The sequence below is a fragment of the Pseudophryne corroboree genome, chromosome 8, assembly GCF_028390025.1.
Source record: "Pseudophryne corroboree isolate aPseCor3 chromosome 8, aPseCor3.hap2, whole genome shotgun sequence".
Classification (NCBI taxonomy): domain Eukaryota; kingdom Metazoa; phylum Chordata; class Amphibia; order Anura; family Myobatrachidae; genus Pseudophryne; species Pseudophryne corroboree.
The window spans coordinates 351602324-351622715 of NC_086451.1; the positions used below are offsets into that span (position 1 = coordinate 351602324).

Below are 20392 nucleotides of genomic sequence, written 5' to 3' on the forward strand. Positions count from 1 at the left end.
GATTGACAGGAAAGGGGCGTTTCTGGGTGGTAACTGAGCATTTTCCGGGAGTGTGCTAAAAAACGCAGGCGTGTCAGGGAAAAACGCGGGAGTGTCTGGAGAAACGGGGGAGTGGCTGGCCGAACGCAGGGCGTGTTTGTGACGTCAAACCATGAACTAAACGGACTGAGCTGATCGCAATCTAGGAGTAGGTCTGGAGCTACTCAGAAACTGCAAGAAAATATTTAGTAGCAGTTCTGCTAATCTTTTGTTCGCTATTCTGCTAAGCTAAGATACACTCCCAGAGGGCGGCGGCCTAGCGTGTGCAATGCTGCTAAAAGCAGCTAGCGAGCGAACAACTCGGAATGACCCCCTTTGGTCCTCATTCCGAGTTGTTTGCTCGCTAGCTGCTTTTAGCAGCATTACAAACGCTAGGCCGCCGCCCTCTGGGAGTGTATCTTAGCTTAGCAGAATAGCGAACAAAAGATTAGCAGAACTGCTACTAAATATTTTCTTGCAGTTTCTGAGTAGCTCCAGACCTACTCCTAGAATGCAATCAGCTCGGTCCGTTTAGTTCCTGGTTTGACGTCACAAACACGCCCTGCGTTCGGCCAGCCACTCCCCCATTTCTCCAGACACTCCCGCATTTTTCCCTGACACGCCTGCGTTTTTTAGCACACTCCCTGAAAACTCTCAGTTAGAACCCTTTCCTGTCAATCATTCACCGATCAGCAGTGCGACTGAAAAGCGCCGCACGAACACCAGCAAATCTACTAAGTTTTGTGTTAAATAACGAAGCGCATGCGCTCTGCGTACCATGCGCATGCGCAGTTAGCAACAAATCGCACCATAGCGAAAATCGTCAACGAGCGAACAACTCGGAATGACCACCATTACCCTGACACCAAAAAAAGCAAAGACCCCATATGATTAGGAAACATACATACAATATTTACCTTCTCATGTAGATAAGTAGGATGACTGTTGCAACAACTACTATTAATGGAATTAGGAAAAGCAAAATGATTGATGTAGTTCTCCCTCCATCTTTGCCTAAACAAACAAGAAACAGACAGGTCAGCCACCTGAGTCTCCGGGGCTCTATTAATGTCTAGCACCAATCCTTACAGCAGGACATCTGTGGTAATACAGTAACATTCCTCAAACTGTGGCGGGGAGATTGAAAAGTGGAGAGAGATAAAGTACCAGCCAATGAGCTCCTAACTGCCATGCTACAGGTAGTGTTTGAAAAATGACAGGAGCTGATTGGCTGGTACGTTATCACTCTCCACTTTATCACTTTTTAAGACTTAGTACATCTGGCCCCTAAACTCCAAAGAAAAGACTTTGGGGCTTATTTATTAAACAACTTTCATGGTCACCCATTATTTAAGTATCCCAGCAAATTACTATAAGAGTACATCTACTTTTGCTTGCTTGTCTCTACCAAGCTCCGAAAAGCTCAGTTTTCAGAGTCTGCATCCAGTAGCTGTGGCTAGCTATTGTACCTACAGGCTACAGCACTGCCTGTTATTCCCTCAGATTCCTGTCCGGTAACCAATGCCCGCACATGAATACTCTGATTGCCATTAGCAGTACAGTGATAGTGTGAGCATATTACTAATTACTCTCCGTGAAGGAGGGCTCTTATTCTAGCCATTGTCTCGGCACGTATATGGCTAATAAATAATTTCTTATTGCTGTGATATGTGGTGATAAAAAAATTATATTTAACAAGGGAAATTTAATATATCGCCCCTACATTGCAAGTTTCCCTAAACATGTCTATGTGGTGCAAGGCAAACCTTGCGATGTAGATGTGATTTCCCGCTCCATAGCAGAAATTTGTGTCCACTGCCAAGAACTGAATTAACCCCTGCCCACTGCCAAGAACTGAATTAAGTGTATTCTTATATGAGCACAGCTTTATCTGGCAAACAATGAAAAATAATTTTCGGGCAGGGGGTGAGGGTGTAAGTTTTGTTTTTGGGCTAATTCAGTGCTGTGTGCAGCATTACCATTGCTCTGATCAGTGATCATGAAGATGCCTACATCAGTGCATGTCACTTGGACATTCTGGGTGGGACAGGAGGTATCAATCCACCAACTAATGTTAAGTAATAAATGGAGCGGGGGATCTGCTGTCTCCTCCGCTGCAGGGTCCCTGGACTCTGTCTCTTTCGACAGAGGTGTACTGACAGCACAGCGATCTCCGACCCAGTGCGCTACTTCACATGTGGTCCTTGTCCGTGAATCTTCATCCTCAGTCCACCATTGGAAACTGACGAGCCCCTGAGTATCTCCTGAGTATTTCCTGATGGAGACTGTACCGGCAGACATGTATATACCGCTGTGTCACCACCGCACATACATTCCACTACTACCACTGAATGTGTGCACAGGTGCTCCAGAAATCATGCATATAGAAATGAGTGTGTATTGTATAGCAAATGTTGTTTGTACATAGCTCCCAATATCTGTCTGCATGGGTGACATACCACACCACATACTGTACACTTGCTTACTAACCAGTGTGATGTGATGCCCACACCAGTCTGTTATTATTCTCAGCTCCATCCGGCAGATCGCCTTCCGATGGAACAGGAGTAGATAAGGGCAGTAGAGAGAGTTGGGGGAAAGGGGGCCAGTGCTGCTACACAGCAGCCTTAGAAGATACCTGGCACTAGAAGTGACCAATGCGATCACGTGTGCAGTGATGGTTTGGTCATACTGGGGTCGGGCTGTATAGGGGTGGCTGATTAGGGCCGCAATCGCCACCAGCGCTATGTTATAGAGGGTCTTTGATTTTGATTTTTTAACAGACTCAGTGGCGCCCTCCAGGGGCCAGTTCCCTAGGCAGCTGCCTAATAGTGGCATCAGACCTGTGATGATTGATGCTAATCTTTAAAACAGTTAAAATCAGGGGTATATATTTAGTAAAGTAGTAATTGATTTTTCTCTCTACCTGGAAGTGTCTTTTCCTCACTCCAATCACTCCAAAGGTAGCTATCAGTTGCATGGCCAGGTAACCGCACCCGTACTTTCACTGTATAGGTGATGTCAGGCAGTACGTTGGGAATTTCTTTACTTACACCAGAAAAGTCCTAAAATATAATAAAATCACTGATAGGGATGTTCATTTGTTTACTGCACGCATTATAGATTTCCGGATACAGACATAATAGATTTATTAATGTTATTATTTCAGTTTTGTCGCAAGATTAGGGGAGATCCAGACAAGTTGCCAAATGAAGACATGCAAATGACTTTAATTGCCCTATTGTTATCAGATCATAGTACAATTATATTATGCAGAATTGAGGTTTGAATAAACTTAGTTTTAAATAAACATAATTTTTTTGGGTTGCTGTTCTGCTGTTGGCTGCTCAGTTGTATCAGCACTGAGAATATATGTTAGTGGCATCTACAGCCAAAAATCTATGAACTACTAGATAACTGGACAGATGAATGCTGGTAGGCATATTCAAAGTGAGGCACTCCAGTTGCTGTGGAACTACACATCCCATCATGCCCTTCTATAGTTTTTCTATTAGGGCATACTAAAACTGTGGCAGGGCATGCTGTGACGTGTAGTTCCACAGCAGCTGGAGGGCCACATGTTGAATACCCCTGGCTTAGAAACTATAACGGAAGTGTTTTACGGAGTAGTGTTTATAAAATGAAAGAAAACTTCTGGGGGACATGTACTAAGCGGTGATAAAAGTGGAGAAGTGAGCCAGTGGAGAAGTTGCTCACGGCAACCAATCAACTGCTTGGTATATGTTTATAGTATGCAAATTATAAATGTTACGTCAATGCTGATTGGTTGTCATGGGCTACTTCTCCGCTGGCTCACTTCTCCACTTTTATCACTGCTTAGGATATGTCCCCCCTAGGAATGACAGAACCTTCATCCAGCACATCAGTTTCCAGGAACATATATATCTTATCTGTTGTAAGGCGGTATAGAAACTTGAAATGCAGGGATCTAGATTTAATGAACAGAAATAAAAACAAGTTGTCCTGCAATGTTCTCCCTATTACCAGAGGCACTAAGAGTGTGGAGAAGTGGGTACAAAGAGCCGGGGAACCAGGTTGCAGAGGAGCAGCAAGCACGTTCCCAAGATGAGGTATCCATGCCCCTTCATCAGGTTGCACAGCATACAACAAGGGAGTAGCCACGCCCCCCACATGACTGACCATATCCCGTAGTTCCAGTGTGTGACAGATCTCCTTTATCAGAGAGGTCATTTTTATTCTGACTGTTAACTATACATTTGATCTAATAACAAGACATAAAAAATTCCATACCTTAAAATTGAGTTTTTCACCATTGGACATTTCCAGCTGTACTTCATATAATGAGTTTTGATGTACATCTGATGCATTCCAACTTAAATATATACTTTGATTTTGAGTCCTAGACACACTATTGATGGCGGGTGGTTTGAGCTTTGCTGGAAGATTAAAATATTTCTGATTACAAGTTTATAAATGTGTTAGAGCAACACTTGTAAACCACAGTGACATTTACTGCTCACAATAAGATTACCAATTCAGCATGCATTGTATACTCTAGTCCATGTTAGTAATACCTGCTCATAGTACCTAGTCCATACTTAATGTACAATATTTTCATACACTTATGATTTTTAAATGGAAAGAACATGTTATCTGTGTTTCCCTGATACGTAAATGGGATATGTGTGTAGATTAGGCAAACTAAGACGTCTTCTATTCCATTATCCATAAAACAGAGTAAAACATGTTGGGGGTATATTTACTAATGTTAGATTTTAGTTGAATTTATGGTTCTGGTGTGTTTTTATTCGACTTTCGATCGATTTTGCAATTTGGAGATTTACTAAAGGCAAAATCAAATGTGAAACCGAATCCCATTCAAAATCGGTAATTTTACATAGGTCATTTTAGGATCTGATTTACTAACATTCGACTTGAAAATCAAACAAAAATCGAACACAAAATCGACATGCAAATCCCCAAAATAATAGACTAATAGCAGATGGGCAATTTTAGCGTCTAAACAACAATCTATTCCCAAAGCCTTCACTACAATGCCTATGAAAGTAGGGATTACGGACGCTATGTCAATGTTTTGCAACTGAGAGATTATCGGTAAATTGCACGTGCGTATGCTTTGCCGCTGGGTGCACTTGAGAATCGGTACTCAAGCAGCATGCCTCTGGTGTCTCTGTTCAGGCTGCCATGCTGCAGAGCCACTGATTTCATTGGGAGGCAGTTGATAGACATTTAAAGGATAGACAGTCATATGGTCGACAGTCAAAAGTCCAATGGGTCAAAAGGTCAAAAGTCTGACAGTCAAAAGGTCGACAGGGTCAAAAAGTTGACACATGTTTAAGTTTTTTCATGCTTTTACAACTTTTTTTTCCATTTACTATCCATGTCACAAACTATTACCTTTAAATACATTGTGGTGAGCGAAGCAGAGTGAGCCACCGAGCCTGAAGCGTGGTGAGCGCATGTCAGCATTTTGTGTGTGTCGACCTTTGACCCTGTCGACATTTTGACTGTCGTATCTTTTAAAGATCTAACTTGTATACCACACCTGAATTAACTGAGCTGCCGGCTATCGAAGGATGTGCGTGTGTGCTGGGAATGTGCATGCCGTTGCGTGCCTTTGCGATGCACCGCTGGGCATCTCCTTACTTTTCAGGGCTGCTGGCACACATCTCTAATAAAAAGGGATCCAAACGTTGTTCATTGTGGTTACAGGAAGTATGTGCCTCATTCAGAGACGGGCGCAGTGCACATCACTCCTGCGTCTTTGGATTCCACGCCCACAAACGGTGACAGGCTGCAGCTTAGGGGGCACTATGTGCGATGATGCAGGACAAGTCCTGCACATGTGCAGAATGGGTCTTGTGCATGTGCAGCCGCCCCACCATCGGAGATGTGCGCAAACCAGCGGAAGAACCACAGCAGCTTCTTCCATGTGATATGTTTTATCCAATAGGAATACATAAGGAAATGTTTGTTCTATTTTATTAGTTTTTATAGGTGATTTTGTGTTTAACTTTGAAATGGACAAAAAAAAACACTAGTAGACTAATGTGTCTAATACTGTACACACATATCGAATTCGATTTTGAAATACTGTAGATTTTAAAATCAAATGTTAGTAAATGAATGATTGGGACAGTGAAAATAATGTCGATTTGATTTGATTTAAATCAACCTTAAGAGCAAATACAAAATTGACCATTAGTAAATATGCCCCTTTGATTTTAAAGCAAGCTTGGATGGGTTATGATTTATGAATGAGTGTGTTTAGCATGGTGTCATTCACATATTCAAGATAAATCAGATGAGCATGGCCTGCAAAAGATTCAAGCAGGCCAATGCATTCAGTACAGGTAAGATGTGCTTTCCCAAGCTGGTATCTTAAAGACATTAGGAAAGAGCTCAAATGAATGGGGATAAGAGGCTACAGGTGGGAAGGTGGACGTTGCTTTGGCCTGAATGTGCATCATTGGATGCTGAGCAGCGGGTGACCAGGACACAAGGCACAATGCTGAGTACAAGCATCAGGGCAAATGGTCAAACTGGGAAAACCTCTGGGAGTTACTGTAACTGTACTCTGGCCATAAGAGCTGGCACTCTAGCATACACTGAAACCTGGAATAATGCTCTCCCATCCACTGGGGTACTATGGGCCTGATTCAGAATTGTACGTCAGTACTGACATGCCTGCTTTTTTGCCGCCTTTCCCTGTAACCGCCCCCGAACAGACCCTGACTGTCACTCACTTTGCCAATAGATCCTCTCTGCGAGAGCCATGGCGAGCCCATCACAGCACATAAACAGTGCAACTTAGACGCATGCGCAGTCGGATGATACACTGTAATTGATCAGCTGTGAGATTAGGTTTGCGTACATCTCTGAATCAGGATCTTTGTTCGGTGTATTTATCATACTTATGTCCTTCTCTAATGTAGATTAAATTCTCGGAGAAAATAAATTCAATCATTTTAGTAACTTGATAAACTGAATATCTGGTCTGACCAGAAAAAGTGTGAAAGTGACATTGTAACATGCATTGTAACGAGCTCAACATGGACAAAACTGAACCCATTATCTTTCCCCCAGCCAGGGCAACACCCCCTACTATCACTGTTGACAACACCATCATCTTCCCTGTTTCCCAACTCCGCTGCTTGGGCATCACTCTTGACTCCTCCCTCTCCTTTGCACCCCACATCCAAGCTCTGGCACATTCCTGCCGTTTCCAACTACACAACATTGCTCGCATCAGGCAATTTCTCTCTCAATGTGCAACTAAACTTATCCACTCACTGGTCATCTCACGGCTCGACTACTGCAATGTTCTCCTCACTGGCCTCACTTGCTCCCCTCCAATCTGTCCTCAACTCCGCAGCTAGACTTATCTTCCTCTCCCACCGCTCCACATCTGCTACTCCCCTTCCACAAAATCTGCACTGGCTCCCATTCCCCTACAGAATCCTCTTCAAACTCCTCACCCTCACATACAAGGCTATCTCTAATTCCACTGCTCCCTACATCTCCAACCTCCTCTGCCTTCATACTCCCTCCCGCCCCCTACGGTCGGCCAATGACCATCGCCTCTCCACCGCCCTGGTCACTGCTTCCCATGCACGAGTTCAGGATTTTGCCTGTGCTGCACCCCTTCAGTGGAATGCACTCGCCCGATCCATTATACTCTCCCCGACCTTGCAAAGCTTCAAACGGCCACTAAAAACCCACCTATTCATCAAAGCATACCCTTCCAATGCATAACCTAGTCCTTAGGATGCTCCTCCATTCCCCTGCCTCATGCCTTGAACATCTCTGCTTTGCTTACATAATGCCATGAAGCTACCTCCCGCTTGCTTGCACCTCATGTCATCTGTCTGTCGCCCCTTCCCACTAGATTGTTAGCTCTTCAGAGCCAGGTCCTCTTTCCTCTAGTTGTCAAAGCCCTCTTCTCGACACATTTCACTCACAGCTCTCTCCTACTCAGCGAAACATCTTTACCTGCTTTTTCTCCTGCTGGTAAAGGCTCATCTCTATCTATGGGCGCCAGCCCCAAGTAGTACGGTGATTACTCTCTCGCTACTTACATCTTAGCTGTATTATGCTTTGAGAATTGTGGTGCTCTTTGTTACCAGTACTCTATTTTTGTTATTTATTTACTGTAATGCTAAGTTTTGTCTCCCTGTACAGCGCTGCGAATCACTTGTGGCGCCTTATAAATAAAATGTAATAATAATAATAATGCTATGATCACGGAACCCCACGCTAGTGGTGCTATGTCACTATGGCAACAATTATTGTGTATCTAGAATAAAACATACCTATGTGGTTGACATGTATGTAGGAGATGTAGGGTTTGACGTTCTTTGATCTATCTGTATCTGTTACCACCATTACAAGCCAGCTGAAATCAGTAAATGGCTTATGTAATTGGAACTGACAGCCAACAGGAATCTCATTGCTATGGGTATAGCTTTCACAGTGCTTCCCTGTGTCCAGCAGTTGATGAAACCTGAAATCCAAGGGCATGAAATGAACAAAGAATGCCAATGAGTGGACTATGGCGTCATTAATATATATGTTCCCCAACACACTTAACTTAAGTGTATAATGCAGCTGGAGGATTACACTTCATACCTGCACATTAATGGGTGATATCAATGTATACTGTACTTTCCACCATACTTACTGTGTCGGCTGGCGGGCTCGTACACAATCTTTCTCATTATTAATCCTACATGGAAAAGGAAAAAGTTTTGTCACATAATAAAATACATATAGAACATGTTAATGACATATAAAGATTAACGCTCCATTCGACACCACACTTAATGAGGGTTACCTTCGATTCACCTATAGTGGTCTTATTAATATTACATACTGTATGATCACAATTTGTCATTCAGAAGTCTGCTTCTTATGTCATAAAGTAACAGTACCTAGAAGCCTTCCCCTGTTACACTTACAGTATTCCTCTCTCCTTACATGTAACATTCTGGGATATCCATTCACAAGCCCATAATGTCATTTCAAATCAAGCCCTTTCCCCTTCTCTTTGCTGTGCTCTATGTACTAAACACCCTTTGCCTTATTCTGACACAAGCCCAAAAGTAAATGCATCCTACAATTGTCAACAGACTGCGCATGCGCCATGTGTCATATGGGTGGACGCACAGAACAGATCCGTCATGGGAGTATCATGGTAGTGTCATGGTGGGTTAGCCAACTTGTGTTCTTGTCTGAGGCATTGGGGCGGAGAAGAGAAGTCTGTTTCAGGTGGAATATTTTGACCTAACACGGGATGGGTGCAAGTGCGATACTGATGATAATAATTACAGCTGCGGAAGGAAAAAGTGTGGGCGTCATGACCATAGACATGATTACGATGGATACTCAAACAGACAGATGAATACTAGCATTAGCATACAGTAGCACACTTTGGAAGGTATGTATCAAGCATCACATTTTCATTGCAATACAGCCCACCACTGATCACATGCACAGCCGTGTTTAGTAATGACAAATGCATGCACAGTTGCAATTAAAATTGCAAAGGACAGTTCTTCCGATAAGAGCTGGCCTTTGCAGTTACAGGACTTCCAGGTTTACGACCTGGGAGTCCTTCTGCAAATGCACAGCCATCAGCCTGCACATGCATGACCCCCGGAGCACACTAAGAGGGATTCTACTAAATTCCTCTCTGGGACTTCTGTGGTGAAAAGCCCATAGGCTTTTATTAGGCAACACCATCTATAGATGACGTTGCCTATTGGGAACAAGCTTGATGCGTATGGTGAATGCGGTCAAACCTCCAAAAACTGTTTTTTTTCCTGAGTTTTGACCACGTTTTAGCATTAGTACAAAAGTTTTGGGAACTCGTATATCAAAAGTATGCTTTACTCAGCTGTGCCCATCACAAAGCTGTTATATTGCAAGGAGAATTGAAATCATGCATAAGATTGATAGAAGGGATTAAGAGGAAATAAGCGTTTTACAAAATTGAAACAACAAAGCTCTAGTACAATGGCAAACTCTAACACCATTAGAAAAGATAGAGAAATAAATTGTATAATACGTTTATTAATATCTACATTAGACAATTGCAATTTTAAAATAATATATATGGGTCAATGTGACCTTCAGCACTCGGCAACAATATAGGGGCCACCCACCTTGTTGGGTCACTATCACCTCAATTTTATTGAAGTAAGCAAAGGGCGTGAAAGGAACATTTTGGAGACATAGGGGAACATTTACTAAGCAGTGATAAGAGCAGAGAAGTGAGCCAGTGGAGAAATTTCCCCATCAACCAATCAGCAGCTCTGTATCATTTTATAGTATGCAAATTATAGATGTTACTTCAGTGCTGATTGGTTGCCATGGGCAACTTCTCCACTGGCTCACTTCGCTCTTATCACTGCTTAGTAAATGTATCCCTTAGCCCTTTATTCTATTTTAATTTTCAACTTGCTGCAATCATTAACAAAGGCAAAAATGAGTTTGCAGTTAAAATGTAAAATATGTACTTAAAAAATTTATATAATTTGTAAAATTATAAATTATTACATTTTTATGTTGGTGAATGTTGTCAGTGTCTTGAATTCTTAAACTCTTGGCAATACTTTGCTGCGCTAACTCCAGATGTCTTGCAACTTATCTTTGTTACGACAGTATATTTACAGTATGTCCCCTAAGCACTCCCTTTACGATTGTCCTGTATATACACTATATAAGATGCACACAATACAAGCAAGGCACATAAACATATGGCTCCAAGGATTTATAAACAGGTCAATATCACATTCACTCAGGAGTGATGACACATTTGAGTATGCATGCTTTGTCCTACTGCAGTTCACCCAGGAACAAGGAAGCGTATGAGGGTGCATGCTTTACCTCCACTGCAGTTCCATTTCCCACCATACTTACTGTGTTTGATATTGCAAACAGCCCCCATCACGTATCCTAAATGGAAATGGAAACAGGTATGTTAAATAATAAAATAATCATTATAAACATAGAATATGTCAATGTTATATAAAGACAAAGCAGTAAATTTACTAAAGGTCGGATATGTGTTTTTGGGCGTATTTCCATCGGTTTTGCAAATCAACCCTAACTGGCCATTTACTAAAAGCAAAACCAACACAAAACCAACCAAAAACCTGACGTGAGCACATTGGACCAACAATCAGTTATTTTTTTTTACACAAAGAATAGGATCTGCAGACTTACTAAAAGCCGGTTTTAAAACGGACGGGAAACCCCATTAGGAAACCCGCCCATACAATAGACCTTTCTTTAGACCCTTTCGTTACATTGTAACCTAACAAAGCCTGAACAGAGCATACTAAACTGAGCAGTGCTTTTGTTTGGACGGACTTGCTGTCTTTTTTCCACTTCTATTTGCTGTCCAATTTTTAGCTGAAATATGAAAACCGATGGCATTTAGAGCTACAAAACCCAACGGACATTGACGCTGAGTTTCAATTGAAGCTGAAACCTGACGGATGATGGTCGACTTTTACACTTCAAAAAAGATAGCAATAACGTTTGGCAACCATTGGTTTTGGTTTAGAAGTTGAATCTATCCATTTCACTTGCTAATTGCTTTATAATTAGAATATTTTGAACAATGCTATAGCTTTAGTTTACTTGCACTGCAATACAGCTTATATACATGTACATGCTTTTGTACATGTAAGTGGAGTGTAGCCCAGAAATAATTAAATTGAACTGCTTGAGAATAAGAAGAAGAAGTTGAAAGACAGTGCATGTTGTGCTGGGAAATGCTCCAAATCGTCATGTAACCAGAACCATTTCTATCTGGCCAATCACAAACCAGCTGCTCCAATCGCTGAGGGCCTGAGTTGAACTGGGAAGAGAACTGTAGCAGTTTACAATCTAAAAGGAAAGGCGGCATATGTTCAGAGTGGAATGAGGAATAATAGGTAGGCAGTATGGCAGTATGGCACATAAAGTAGCAGAAAAGGGTATATTCAATTGAAGTCGAATCAGCCGTCTGTCGAAAAGACGTCGGTTTTCGACTTTTTAAGGTCGAATCGTGATTCGACCTGTTCATTATAACCCAAAATTTTTTGACAAGTCGATGAATTCGACTTGTCGAAAAGCACGTGGATCGGCGGCATAGCTGCCGATCCACGTGCTTGTGTCGAAAACGGGGCCAAAACCGACAGGTTTTGGCCCACTTTTCGACCATCTCAGTCCAACATAAAAAAATGTCAGACTGAGATGTGGGACCCAGAGGAGGAGAGGGGGGAGAGCCGCAGGGAGATGGGGGACAGCCGCGGGCATACAGGGGAGAGAAGTGCTACAGCACAGCGCTGCAGCAGGATGTCACACAGCTGCGCCGCTCACGTCAGCTTCCACCCGGCTCCAGCAAGTGAGGTCACACTTGCTGGAGCCGGGTGGAAACTGCCGTGAGGTCGGGCGGCTGTGTGACATCCTCCTGCAGCGCTGATCTCCTCCGTCTGCCGGTGGCTGTTCCCGCTGGTCTCACCTCTCCTCCTCTGGGTCCCTCATCTCAATTCGACTTGAAAAAGTCTAATTGAGATGAGATTGAATAGGGGTTGTCGGATCCATTCCGACAAATGCATGTCGGAATGGATTCGACGCTAATTGAATATACCCCTAAATAGACATTGAGGGTAAGTAAGTAAAATAGAGGAATCAGTGAGTAGGAGAGGGTGAAACCAGACAGAGAAAAGTATTGAGAGTCAGGAGTGAAAAGGGAGGGAATATAATAGAGGAAACAGATAAAGGAGAATCAATTCAGTGAGGAGTAGTATTTAAGACATTGATAGAAAAAGGAAGATATTTATTTGTATGGTACTATAAAACTCAGCTGTTCCTCCCAGTCTTGGATACAAATCCTAACAAAATACACTTGTACTGTACATACAAAGAGAACAAATACAGATGAGGTTGAGAAAAGAGGTACAGATGTGAGACAGCCGGTAGAGAGGGCCCTGCTCATGACAGCTTACGGTCTAGAGGAATAAAATTACATTTACTGTAAATGAAACAAAAGTACCAGTCCTTGCACTTCATGTCTGTGCATTAGTTATAAGAAGGTCTGTATGTCAGTCAGCACGGCTTAGTTATCAGTTAGTCAGTCTATAGAGCATGGGTCTTCAACCTGCAGCCCTCCAGCTGCTGTGGAACTACATATCCCAGAAGGCCCTGCCTCAGTTTTGGAATACCTTAATAGCAAAACTGTGGCAGGGCATGCTGGGATGTGTAGTTTCATAGCAGCTGTAGGGCCACAGGTTGAAGACCCATTCTATAGAGAGTCCACTGGTCTGTTTTCATTCAGTCGGAGCAGATAGTCAAAGTGGAGACAAAGAAAGAAATAGATTAGAAAAAGAGAAGGGATGTAGAGAGAGAAGCCAGGAGAGCACTGCAGAGTCAGATAGTAGTAAAGAGAAATACGCTACTATGCATCCAGATCACAGACCTGCCCCCACAACAGCCAGTTGTCACACTGCACAACTGTATCAATTTGATAATACTGGATCTCCAGAAATGGTGCCATGAACACATAAGCAAAACTAACAAAATCAAAAATTCAAAATCCTCATGTTTCGATTAATAGAACTGTACAGAACCGAACTCAAACTGTATCTGACAGATTATGCTGTCGGAAAGGCATCAGAATTGGTACAGAAATAGCACACTCAGGAGAGCACAGTATCAAGCATGTGAGCTAGCATTAAATATTAATTTAGCAAAGGCTTGTTAGGTCCAGATATCCATTAATCCCACAGGGAGGACTGATGCTGCTGAGTAATTTTCATTCTGGGTCTCTAGACTATATTAACAAACTGTTGCAACCACAACCTCTTAGCCAGGTGGTCACAGTGGCTGGCACAAACTGCAAAGGAGTGCCATAGTGCTACAGAATGGGCCAAAACCACTAGTAATATCTATGTACTTGTGCCATGCTAAAGCAAGGGGAGAGGTGCCCCATTGCTAAACAGATAATATCCTGTTCAACTAGGAATGAGGAAGCATAAGAGCATATGAGGGTTAAAGCTGTACCCCATTACGGTTCCCAGAAAAAGATAATTTATTCACCAGATACATAATAATTACAGTAAGCTATGTACTGGTTTACATTACTTTGAATAAACCAGATAAACAAGTTGAGTGGATTTAAGACACAAATGCTGTGGAATGCAATAAGAGTGAATATTTCGCAATCACCAGAAGATTGCTTTATATGCATGTCATAAATTTAAACAACTGTGTTTTAAAACAGAGGTTTAAATTAGCTGCTCAGGTTTTCGTTTTGTCCGCTTATTCTTGTGTAAACAAAAAAAAAAGAAGAACTTGCTAATACAGTTCACAGATAATTAGAAGACGCTAGCTAGTGCTGGTGAAATATCATCATTATCATCACTGTGCATGTGGTGCACCCGTCCTCAGGCACTTGTAATTGAAGCTGCTTTGTATGCGTTTCTATGCAGAACTGCACCTTTTTACGGAAGCACACTCCTCCTGCACTGTGCAAACATTCCCGCACCTCCAGTTACAAGAATAAGTCACTGTCAGAGTTAAGCAAAGTTGCATACAAAGACTGTTTTCTGGGCATATGCAGAACCTCATTGCATCCATTACAATTTTTAGAGTGTTCTCCTAAAATGTCCTTCCTCAAATCAGAAGAATGAGCTGACAATGGTATAGTCTTTACTACATGTGTTACATTTGTGTGTCATTGGTCAACATGTACTGTAACTATAAATACATTTAGGAGGGAATGCAATTACGCGCAGTAAATTACCTCCGCTAATTGATCCCCAGGGAGCAATTCAATTATCCCTGATAGATGGAACTATAGGGTATTTTGTTTCATCTGCCCTGAGGAATTAGAACTAAAATCTCCGATAAGTGTAATTTTGTTGAGGCCGCAATCACAAAATTATTTGGCAAAAAAAGCGTGCATCAACTGAACTGCCCCAAAAAAAACAGTGGGCAAACAAAAATTGCAAAAAAAAACTTTTTTTTTTTTTGCAGAAAAAATGCCCACGACTAATTGAATTCCCCTACTCTCTTCAATTGACCATGGATTCTTGCAGTTTTAAGCAGCCATCTTTCTATTCAATTCATCTTCTAGAAGAGAGGAGCAGCAGATTTTATCATACAACTTGGTGGGGAATACGAGGGAGCAGCTGTGTTGCTGGAACCCTGTATGGATCACTTTGGTGCTGTCTGAAGAGTTTCAAATCCATCAAAAGTATGGGACAAATTCCAATTACTGTACTGGTAACTCCTAAGCACTCCTAAAAAAATGCTCTTATTATGGGAATAACAGGCTGTGAAACCAGCAGAGTAGACCACCCTGAATTCACTCTCTCCACAATGTCCTTTAGTAGTTGTCTCTCTCCTCTAATTTCAGATCCTCACTGTTAGCAGAATGCAGCCATGGAGCGGGTATAGGACTATACAGTTGACATAGGCCGGGATGTAATGAAGTCCTAGTTCGGCAGCCGTGCGTGATGCCGTTCGAACTCTGTTTTTTTTCTTTTAAAGGGGCAATCATGTTCAAGGCCCCTTTAAAAAAAAATATGTAAAGAAATATGATTGCCCCTTTACAAAAATGTCCAAGTTCGACCAGCATCCCGCATGGCCGCTGAACTCTGACTTCATTACATCCTGCCCATATCACAAACTGCATTCAATATATACATGCTTCTGTGCTATAGTATGAAGATTCTGCCTAGTTTCCAGTGACAACTCTCTGATCTCATAATTGTGCAATCAAAATACTCTCATACCAACCAATAAAGCAAGCTGTAATTAACATTGGGAGGCTGATCTTCTCCGGGTTGCCACGTGCAATTCACATATTCCTGATAGTACCAAACACAGGTGAAATTTCTTACAGATGTTCTGTTATCGCCTGCAATTGAAATCAAAGTTTGGTTATACCAGGGGTGGCAAATATTTCAGCTGGGGGGCCGCTTTACACTTCCAGTAAATAGTTGAGGGCCACACACAAAATATTTGGTAAATCAGGTCTGAACTGCGCATGCATCGCAGTCCCTACCCCCTTCCCCTGAACCTATATAGCAGTACCTACCCCCCTTCCCCTGAACCTATATAGCAGTCCCTACCCCCCTTCCCTGAACCTATATAGCAGTCCCTACCCCCCTTCCCCCCCACCCCTGAATCTACATAGCAGTCCCTACCCCCCTTTCCCCTCACCTATATAGCAGTTTCTCACCCCCCCCCCCCCCCTCCCCTGAACCCATATTGCAGCTTAAGTACAGATCCATTTCAGGTACTGGCTGGGCAGGGGGTTTACCTTTTTTTCACAGTGGAAGATGATCCGCTGCCTGATCCCCGCTGCCCGTGCTTCATGGAGTCACTGCTGCTGCCCGCTGCCCGGAGTCACTGCTGCTGTCCGCTCCCCGGAGTCATTGCTGCTGCCCGCCGCTCCTGCTGTGGCTCCGCCCCCCGTGCCGCCCAGCGCATTACATAACAGAGGAAATCCTGGTCAGCAGACCATGTGATGTGACCGGGATTTCCTCAGCGGCGCCGCGTCTGGCAGCAGTGTAGTGCAATGACAAGCGGCTCAGCCAGTCGGGCCGCTTGTCATTGCATACTGATGGGAGACAGCAAGCCAGGCAGGATCGGTTCGCGGGCCGCATCCAGCCCGCGGGCTGCATGTTGCCCACCCCTGGGTTATACGGAATACATACAAGTTACCGGCGGGCGGGATCCTGGCCACCAGCATGCCGGCAGCAGGGCCACAGGATCTGTTCTCCCTCTATGGGTGTCGTGGACACCCACAGAGGGAGATAAGCCTGTGGCGCCGATATTTCACAGTCTGTTGGGATTCCCGCGTCAGCATTGTGACTGCTGGGATCCCAACAGGCGGTCTCGTGATCGCCTCCCGGTTATACATATATTCTAGTTGTTTCTACAGTAAAACATTTTCTCAGTGGACTACAATACATGTATACGCACAAGGTGAACTAACAAAACAAAATTCCATTATAATAAAACATCTACCAATTGGTTGACAGTATGTATCACTTTCCCATGTCCTATCACAAATTGTTAATGAGAAGAGAACTAATTTACAAACATGTAAAAAAAGAAAAAAACTACTATAAAAGTATTTTTATATGTGAACTATAAGGGTAAAACACATTGCTCAGCAATAACCTGACATTGCATAAAGTTTTGTTAAAATGGAAACTATTAGCAAGGCGGCCCATGCAGACAACTTCAGCACGTCACATCTTGAGTAACAGTGGCCCAGGGACCTGATGCAGGTGATGACAGGTGAAGACAGAAGTCAATCTAGGACTAAGGGAGCTTAAATACAGAGAGACAGGTCTGACTACCGGACCGTTCTGCCCCCACTCCCTCTGCTGTTGGGCCATTGCAAGGCTGTGAAAGGGTACAGGGTGTGAGTATCTGGATACTGGTCTGCTTGCCCCATTTTTCCTGTCACCATCTTTACTCTTTCACCTCTCTACCCCTGTTATCAAATAAATAGTAACCAAATTGAAACAAGTAAATGACAATTTATCTTGTGTGGTTATTTATTCCTAATTACCATAGTAGGGAAGGAGGATTTATTATTATTTATGCAGTCAAGACATGTACCAACATATTTATACCCACACTTCTTTGAAAGGAGACAGACACATTTCACTCATCTCCATAAAGAGACATTGATTCAGTGCACATAGAAGAGTATGATAGAAATGGAATTAGTACATATTCTAATTTCCGTTACATTTCCTCTTGTAAAGACCCATACGCACTGAATGAATCTATGTTCTACATACAAGTGAAGGATCTGTATGTGAAGCTCCTTAATTCCCTATCAAAAAACAGAACTGACTGGAGTAATATGTATTCCAATGTACATAGATAAGTTCACACTCCAGTGCTGGCTAAGGCCCTCAGTCAGCATCATTAGCAGTTTTGCAATCTTAGCAAAACTGCTAATGATAAAGCCGCATGCTGGGGGTCGCCCAGCAAGGCCGCTCAGCATGTAAATGGCCAGCAGCAATGCAATCGAAATTCAATTGCGATCACATTGCTGCTTATTGGATGCCCCCTGCATCCGCAGGCTGTCGTTTGGGTTGCAGAGGCCATGTGTGACGTCACGCGGCTGCCCAGAACCTGCCCCCCTTTCCGATTGCCACGCCCTCCCAACACCACATAACCGCCCCCGCAACGCCACGTCGACGCCCCACGAACACCTCTGCCTGTCAATCAGGCAGAGTCGTTCGCATAACCGAGACGCGGGTCCTCCCAGTTCGCACTGTGGGTGGTCAGAGATGCCTACTGAATAACTCCCTAAATTCTCTAAGCCATCTGTGTATATCTAAGACACCCATATAATCTGACAAGATATTCACTGAGCTATGAGTAATCTGCAACTTTGGGGTGTGGCATGTAGTGGTCCAGTTATGGAATCCACCACAATTACTATAACAGTACAAATAGTCTAAATGTGGCATCAATTCCTGAACAACACTTAAACCATTGGCGTTTCTATATTGGGTGCAGGGTGCGAGGTACAGGGAGGCCAACACCACACATCTGCACCCATGTAATTATAGATACCCCTCTGCAGTTCCACAGCAGCCGGCACTGCAGACAAAAATCACTGGGAAAATGGTGCATTGACCATTTTCCCGGTGATTTGCACATGAGCAATAGAAATGTCCCCAGGAACAAGGTCTTGGGGCCATGTTCATGGAGTATTGCACATCCACAGTAGACTCGGGAGCAAAGCCAATATGTATGAGAGAGAGAGAGAGAGAGAGAGAGAGAGAGAGGGGAAGACACTTATTTACCCTCACCTTACTCCTGACTCTGAGAGCTGCCATTTTCTTTCCAAATATAAACACACACACACACACACACACACACACACACACACACACACACACACACACACACACACACAGTTTAAGGAACGTGATAGGACAGTGCTCTACAGTACTTAAAACCTCAGTCAGTGACTAGTATAGTAAGTAGAACAAATATTATACATTCATGTGATGTCTGACCAAAGCAGTGATGCCACTATTAACAAATACAAAGGGGCATATGCATACCCTCCAACATGACCCGCCCCACTAGGTACAAAATGCTCTGTTTCTGGACTTCCCTCTTAATTTATTATTGCCATCACCTGTGAAGAAACAGCTTTCTTATCATTTAACTAGTTCAACACAGGTGATGGAAATCCTAAATTAAGAGGGAAGTCCAGAAACAGAGCATTTTGTACCTAGTGGGGCGGGTCATGTTGGAGGGTCTGCATATGTAATGGGGTCTGAGGTTGCAGGAGGTGTTGGGTGCTGGCCCACCTCGGAGGTTTTTTTAAAGCAGCAATCATTTACAAGACAAAACCATGCCTTGTAAATGATTGCCGCTTTAAGAAAAAGTCCAAGATCAGCTGGTATCCCGCACCTTCGACAACTCAGACCCTATTACATATGCCCCCAAGTTTAAAAGAAAACCAAAAAGACTAAAAAAAGCAATGAAATAGACTTCCTTAAAATATAAGATGACACAGTCTTCTATAAGAGCTGATTGGCGACTATATGAAAGAATTCTGACTTCCTCAGGGGTAGCAGGGGTGAAATAGAGGAAATGTGTTGGCACCCTGTTCCTGATTTCTCTTAATGTGGACCCCCATTAGTATGAACCGTTCAGTCATTGAGAAATTAGGACTTTGTTGGAAAAAGTGACTGCTCCTATACTAAGATAAAATAAGATTTTACTTACCGGTAAATCTATTTCTCGTAGTCCGTAGTGGATGCTGGGAACTCCGTAAGGACCATGGGGAATAGACGGGCTCCGCAGGAGACATGGGCACTTTAAGAAAGAATTTAGATTCTGGTGTGCTCTGGCTCCTCCCTCTATGTCCCTCCTCCAGACCTCAGTTAGAGAAACTGTGCCCGGAAGAGCTGACAGTACAAGGAAAGGATTTTGGAAATCCAGGGCAAGACTCATACCAGCCACACCAATCACACCGTATAACTTGTGATAAACTTACCCAGTCAACAGTATGAACAACAACAGAGCATCAGTTCAACCCTGATGCAACAATAACATAGCACTTATTGCAGCAATAATTATATACAAGTATTGCAGAAGAAGTCCGCACTTGGGACGGGCGCCCAGCATCCACTACGGACTACGAGAAATAGATTTACCGGTAAGTAAAATCTTATTTTCTCTAACGTCCTAGTGGATGCTGGGGACTCCGTAAGGACCATGGGGATTATACCAAAGCTCCCAAACGGGCGGGAGAGTGCGGATGACTCTGCAGCACCGAATGAGCAAACACAAGGTCCTCCTCAGCCAGGGTATCAAACTTGTA

At 43.2% G+C, this 20392-nt stretch overlaps 1 protein-coding gene across 1 annotated transcript in view; it reads right to left on the reverse strand.

Annotated features, from left to right (window-relative positions):
* The window catches only part of LOC134949112 (interleukin-13 receptor subunit alpha-1-like), a 144500-nt gene that overhangs the window by 32799 nt on the left and 91309 nt on the right, over positions 1-20392 (reverse strand). Inside the window, exons 4-10 of the mRNA XM_063937503.1 lie at positions 15814-15934; positions 10942-10977; positions 8702-8746; positions 8334-8524; positions 4291-4436; positions 2945-3083; positions 936-1032 (exon numbers count right to left, since the gene is read on the reverse strand). Of these exons, the coding sequence (XP_063793573.1) occupies positions 936-1032; positions 2945-3083; positions 4291-4436; positions 8334-8524; positions 8702-8746; positions 10942-10977; positions 15814-15934 (775 nt within the window). The remainder of the gene's footprint in view (positions 1-935; positions 1033-2944; positions 3084-4290; positions 4437-8333; positions 8525-8701; positions 8747-10941; positions 10978-15813; positions 15935-20392) is intronic.